The sequence below is a fragment of the Poecilia latipinna genome, unplaced genomic scaffold, assembly GCF_001443285.1.
Source record: "Poecilia latipinna isolate Pla-1442-1.1 unplaced genomic scaffold, P_latipinna-1.0 Scaffold2714, whole genome shotgun sequence".
In the NCBI taxonomy this organism is placed as follows: domain Eukaryota; kingdom Metazoa; phylum Chordata; class Actinopteri; order Cyprinodontiformes; family Poeciliidae; genus Poecilia; species Poecilia latipinna.
This window is the reverse complement of record NW_015115330.1, coordinates 65310-72311: the sequence shown is the minus strand read 5'-3', so window position 1 is coordinate 72311 and position 7002 is coordinate 65310. Positions and strand designations below refer to the sequence as shown.

The 7002-nt window shown below is 36.2% G+C and overlaps 1 protein-coding gene across 1 annotated transcript; it reads right to left on the bottom strand.

Moving 5' to 3' along the window:
- Positions 1 to 1060: 1060 nt before the first annotated feature.
- Positions 1061 to 2086, bottom strand: LOC106938856 (olfactory receptor 52N2-like). The gene has a single exon (XM_015021043.1). The coding sequence runs from the start codon at positions 2050 to 2052 to the stop codon at positions 1099 to 1101; it is 954 nt and encodes a 317-aa protein (XP_014876529.1). The 5' UTR covers positions 2053 to 2086; the 3' UTR covers positions 1061 to 1098.
- Between the last annotated feature and the right edge of the window lie 4916 nt (positions 2087 to 7002).

Sequence of the window (7002 nt, the reverse complement as noted above, 5' to 3'; positions counted from 1 at the left end):
GAGAAGCAGCATTCAGCATTCAGTTCCTAATCTGGAGCAAATTTCCAGAAAATTGAAAAATAGCCGAAACATTGAGTTCCTTTAAAACCAGACTAAAAACCAGCTGGTTAGAGTTGCCTTTGATTATTTAACAATTGTGCATGCAAGGACTGAGGCAAATGTAAAGGACTGTGGAAAATGATACAAGTTTTACGTGTGTGGGGTCGGTTGGACCCCATTTCTGGACACAAGGGTTAAAACTAGAACATCATTGATTCTACTTTAGGTAACAACTTTTATAACTGCTCCTTATTATACCATTGCAATGTAATTTTCATCATGCCAAACACTTGAATTCCCTTCTTGCTTAAATTGGCTATACAAATAAACTTGACTTGCTTTGCATTACTTTTAATGTGTGTGTATGTGTTTTCTATTTTCATCACTTTAATGACATTTTCACTGGGTAATATAAAGCACTACCCTTAATTTTGGAAATTTTGAAAAAATTTTCAAAATTAAGGTTACAGAAATTTTAAAGTCTAAGACAAAAAATATTCCAAAGCCCTTAAAAAGGTCTGACACATGATTTCTTTTTGTTTCTCTTTTTGAACTAAGACCTTCTGAATAAGATGGTTTCATTATCCAGGCTGTGGATACTATTCCACAGCTCTATTCTCTATTCTCCTATTGGTTTACACGTTTTCCAAATAAAACTAGTTTTTATAATCTCTGATGTCCCAAAACGTCCCAGGCCTCTTGTTAGGCCTGACTTGTGTTGCCTAAAACTGAGGGGAAAAAATAATCAGTGCCTTCATCACTTCATGTTTTCTACACGATCTTTAAACCAGGTTGCCCAAAGAAATACAGTAAAACCTTAAAAGGTTCTTAAATGCTTTATCTGATCAATTCTTGATTCCACCATTGTCTTAATCTGGTGGACTGTCCTACTTCTTTCCTAACCTGTCCTAACTATCAGCCAATAAATAAAGACAGCTCTTTCTTTACAATCAGGGAAATAACACTTTAATAAAAACATTGACACACAAAATGAATTATCTTTATATATTGATTAAAATCAAATTAAATGTACACACTGTAGAGAATAGCATATTGAAATCATGTTCTCTTTTGGAAAGGCAAAACCTTTCTGGATTTAGATGTGTTAAACATAAACTGTCGCACCTCTTTTGACTGGACACCATAGATAATAGTGTTGAGGCTTCCAGGTATGATATAAAACAGAATGGTGAGGATTTTTCTGTAATATGAGTACTGAGGGAATCGATGCAGAGCAATAGCACTGAATCCACTGAATGACAAAACCAGGTAGACAACCAGGTGAGTGCTACAGGTTTTTAGGGCTTTTTTCTTCATTGTTTTGTTCTTACTTGTCAGACATATCACAGCAATCTTCCCATAGGTTAGAACAATGCAGCCAACCGATGCTACCAGCAGTAGCACTGTGTAAAAGAGGCCATAGATGTTATTGATCTCCACACTTTCACAGGAGAGCTTAAACAATGAGGCGTTGTCACACAACGGGTTTGAGACAAAAGTCCTGCATCTGTTGAGCCTGACAGAGAGTCCAATCAGAACCGAAACAAACAAGAAGGGAACACCCCAGGCGCTCACCGACAGCTTCACCAACATCCTGGTGGTCATAATTGCAGAGTAACGCAGAGGGTTGCAGATGGCAACGTATCTGTCAAAGGCCATGATCATCAGCACCGTGTGGGAAGTGCTGCTCACCCACTGATTCAGAAACGCCTGAACCACACACTCATAGTAACTGATGAGGCGCTCAGACGGAGACCTCAAAATATCCACCAGCAGGCGAGGAAAGACTTCTGTAGCTGCAATGATATCACTGACTGTCAGGTTGCAAAACAGAATGTACATGGGCTGGTGAAGGTTCTTCTCAGTAATAACTAGAATCAAAAAAGCCAAGTTAAGAGTCATAGCAAAAATGTAGAAAGCTAGGAACAAGAAAAAGGCGGTGTAAACAACATCCTTTGTGAAATCTATGCCCTCCAGCTGGAGCATAAAACTATTGTAGGTGAAGTTTTCCATCAGTCTGAAAACCGAAAGCTGTAACCAGTTATAGTAAGTCACAGTCACAGTACAGCAAAAAAGTCTTAACATGAAATACAAATGTAATTTATAGTAGGAAAATTTGCAGACCAAATTCTATATTGTTGTAGATTGAGAAAAGCTTTATTTCTCAGCCAACTATTATAGTAATACCGGCTAGATTCATGAGGATTTTACTGAATAGCTTTTATCAGTGGCAATGCACATGTCGTTCATCTGCAAATGACCTTTTTCCTTTGGTAGGAACGGTGTCTTCCATACTGAGTGATGTAATCCTAAACAATCATGTCATCATCCTTCCAGCTCAACAACAACACTCGGCCATTACATATGCATCTCACCCTAAATTTTTAACAAAAATCATATCAAAAAGTTTGTTTCTCATTTTAGAAGTTCCATGATTTTATGATAATCTGTTGAAACTGCTAAAATTTTGGACATGAACACATTTTAGTATCTATGAAACATTCTCTACTAATAAAAGTATACAGTAAACAGAAAATTATGATCATTGTAATGTGTAGCTAGGAGTTTGGGTCTATCTATAAAAGAAACCACATTTTATGTTTAAGAGAATTTTCTACTGTTGGTTGCTCAAAGGGAATAAAATGTTTCACAAAATGGAGCCAGACAGAAGTCTATCAAACTGAAGAAGCCTCCAAAAGTAAACTACAACAACATTAATAAAAAATTGACCTTTAACCAAAGGACTGTTGATATGGGATGTGCCCTCTCAATCGCCCATTGGCCCCCATGGATAGATACAAGGCTTTTGATGACTCTCCAAGGGCCACAAGACACTTTCTCTGAAATCTTAGATCAACTGACTAACTACACTGTATTATCAACACCTCTGATCTGCATAGAAGTCTGACATCGAAAGGGCCTTGTGCCCCTGTCTTCTCCTAGAATTCATCTGGACCCCCAGCAGCACAATACATTATCCCTGTGCTAATATCTAACAGAACAGAAGCTACTGAAAAAAAATGCAGTCATCTAAAATCAAACCTAATTCTGATGCTATGAGATCCCTGTCTAAAGCAACCTCAAATTGAACAATTATTTACCATTGTGTCTGGCTTTGCTAAGTATCAGATCTGTATCAGGAAAAACACTCTTAGTTAACTTCCTCACTGAGCATAACATCAGTAAGAGTTCATGCTCAAAGTCAATGAGTCAATGCAAGTGATTATATATTGTCTATTCATGCTCATCAAGGAGAAATGAATGCTGCTAGTAATCATCAGCCTCTTGATCTGTATCGTCCAAGATAAAAGTGTACTTGTTTTAATGACTACTCAACACTGGCTTCATTGGAACAAACTTACTCACTGATTGACTGTATGTAGCTTTGTTTGGGACTTGGCTGAAATGAGGCCTCTCTTGTCCCTTGAGTCTTAATGACCAGCAAATGATTCAATTAAATCTGGAGTGTTGTGTTCAGAGACTTTCATAAAGGGAGTTAACGGCTCCAGGTGGCTCTTTTCATTAACCTTCACTTCTCACTCTTCTGTGAATAAATAGTGTTTGATTTTGGTTCACATTTATTTTTATTTACTCCTTATTTAACCACAAAAATAGCTAATTGCCATTGAAAATTCATTTTCAAGTTACCTTTGATTGATTATTGGGTCATGCCAATGTATTTGTGGCAGTAAATCTAATGAACACAGGAAAGTCCTTATCTCCACTGGTGCTAAAGGCTAGCATGTTATGATCAACCATAACTTTATAATGAAGCTTTACTAATCTATTTACATGTGAAGTTCATAAGGCATCCAGTCAATGGATGTGGGTTATGAATAGGTGTTTTTTTTTAATTAAATTTTTTATTGAGGAACAACATTAAAAGTATGCATCTCATTTGTTCACAAAAGGTGGTACAGTCTTATACAATCTTCTATTCAGTTTGTTATATTGATCTATATAGCATACCCTTTCAGGTGATTATTCCGGCTCCAGTTTTAAATGTTCCATTTTCCTTTACTCCTCCTCCATCCCAATTCCACACAGGAGAGTGGGGAGGAAAGAGTTTGAGCAAGTCTGTATCACATCAGAATAACTTTTCTGAACCGTAAAACAAATAGTCCAAACCAAACAGAGTAGCTAAGGAACAATGGGTGTCACTTCACTTTCATTAGTATCAGATCTGGTGTTCATGAAAGTCTGCCACGAGGTCCAACACCTTTCGAATCTGTCTTGTTCCGTTTTCAATGTAAATGTCAGTTCTTCCATCTTGGAAATGTCTTGGATGATGTTTATCCAGTCTTCTAGTGTTTGAAAATGTCAAACACTAGAATGTCAAAAGATATGAAAATGTCCAGCTTGTTTCGACCCACATAACCTCCAGCATGTTTTATCTGAATCTCTGCACCTCTGAGCTGGTGTTTTGAAGAAGCATGTAACAGTCTTCCAAGCGAATTCCCTATATACTAGTGATGATGTACATTTCCAACAGTTATTCAAAATGTCTATCCAGTCATCAATGTGAATTTGGTGGTTCCCTTCTTTATCCCATTTCTCTTTAATACATAATGTATTCTCTCCTTTCAGGTTTTGTATTTCATTATACATTTTGGATGTTAATTCATTAACGGAGGTTGATTGATACAATTTTAGAAAGATATTTAATATACCAACAAATGTTCTGTCTGGATCATCCTTATTTGATTTTTCTAAATAGTGCCGGGTTTATAGATAACGAAAAAATCTCTGTTATCAAGACCATATTTTTGCTTAATGTCTTGAAAGGTTCTCAGACAACCTTTGTGATATAGATCATTGTATTTTACCAAGCTCTTTTCAATCCGTTTTTAAAGGTATTATCTGTTTTATGTGGGATAAAGTCTTGATCATTTGCTATCCATATGACTGGTAAACAGGACTCTTTGTTTTATTTTACTAATTTTGACCAGGTCTTAAGTGCTGTTTCTGAACATGGACTGAGATCTTTAAGGTCTTTTATTAAGTCTATATTTCCAATTGCTGCTTGCAGGGGGACACCATTGCTTGTACATTCAATCTCTTTCCATTTCACTGTGGAGGAAGAGTCACACATCTCTACCAGTAGGTTTATTTGTGCTGCTTTGTAGTAGTCACTCATGTTTGGGAGTGAAAGGCCTCCTTTACTTTTACTCAATTGTAAAGTTTTACATCTATTCCTGGGTTGTTTCCCATGCCAAATAAATCTCGAAATCAGCTTGTCAATTTCTTGGAACATAGATTTGGGTGGTTCTGCTGGTAGGGTCTGAAAAAAGTATAGTAGTTTTGGGAACATCATCATTTTGATAGCTTCTACTCTTTGCATAAGACCCAAATAAGGCATCAGGGTCCATCTGGATACGTCATTTTTTATTTTAGTCATTAAAGGGTCGTAATTTGCTGAGAAAATATTCCTTAAGTCTTTAGGAATGGTCACTCCCAGGTATATAATTGAGTCCATGTCCCAATTTATTTTGAAGTTTTCTTTGTCAATATTGTCTGGTGAATATTTGAATGTCAAGACCTGAGATTTGTGGGAATTCAGTTTAACTGAAAATTTCCCGTACTCCAACAAGATTTTGTGTAATTCTGGGAGGGATTCCCGAGGTCTCGCCAGATAGATTAAAATATCATCCGCAAATAGTGCTAATTTTTGTTCATTATGATTTATCATTATGCCGTATATTTTGGTGTTTTGCCTAATCCATTGTGCTAAAGGTTAAATAAATATGGCGAATAATAATGGGCATATGGAACATCCTTGTCTGCACCCTTGTTCAATTTTTTTTCTGATAGCCCCCCATTGATCCGAATCTTACCTGTAGGCTTATTGTACAGTTCCTGAATTATCTTTATAAATTTGCTGGAGAAATTGAATTTTGACAAGACTCTGAATAAGAATGACCAGTCCACAGAATAAAATGCTTTTTGTGCATCTAAACTCAATATAATTGCTTGTTTGTCTGTCTTCTTAATGTGGTTGATCACGTTTAGGGTTCTTCTAATATTGTCTCTTGTTCGTCTGTTCTTTATGAACCCTGTCTGGTCTAAATTTATTATATCTGGGAGGATAAGCTCCAATCTTTTGGCTAATATGGAAGTAAAGATTTTATAGTCTTGATAGACTGATTGGGCAGTAATTCGAGCAGTTTAGTTTGTCTTTACCTCCTTTTGGAATAACTGTTATCATTGTTTCCTTCCAGGAGGGAGGACTTTGTCCCCCATTTAGAGCCCAGTTGAATGTTCTCAGAAGGACGGGAGACAGATCTTTTAAATAGATCTTATGCCAATCAGCATTAAATCCATCTGGTCCTGGTGATTTGTTAAGTTTCAATTTATATGCAGTTAAATTAATTTGTTTCCATTTTATAGAGGGGGAACAGATTTTATCAGACGGTTAAAATATTTTGTTCCCCCATCCTAACTTTGGCAAATAAAGAGCAAATGTTTTCAAACTTGCAGGATTTCTTATTGATCATAAGGGGAATGCACACAGTAAAAGACTTTGCAGGTAAATTTATTTGTTTCCATTTTATGTAGGGGGAACAAATTTTATCAGGCGGTTAAAATATTTTGTTCCCCCATCCTAACTTTGGCAAATAAAGAGCAAATGTTTTCAAACTTGCAGGATTTCTTATTGATCATAAGGGGAATGAACACAGTAAAAGACTTTGCAGGTAAATTTATTTGTTTCCATTTTATGTAGGGGGAACAAATTTTATCAGGCGGTTAAAATATTTTGGTCCCCCATCCTAACTTTGGCAAAAAATGAGCAAATGTTATGAAAATCACAGGATTTCTTGTTGATGATGAAGGGAATGAACACAGTAAAAGACTTGCAGGTAAATTAATTTGTTTCCATTTCATAGAGGGGGAACAGACTTTATCAGGTGGTTAAAATATTTTGTTCCCCCATCCTAACTTTGGCAAAAAATGAGCAAATGTTAT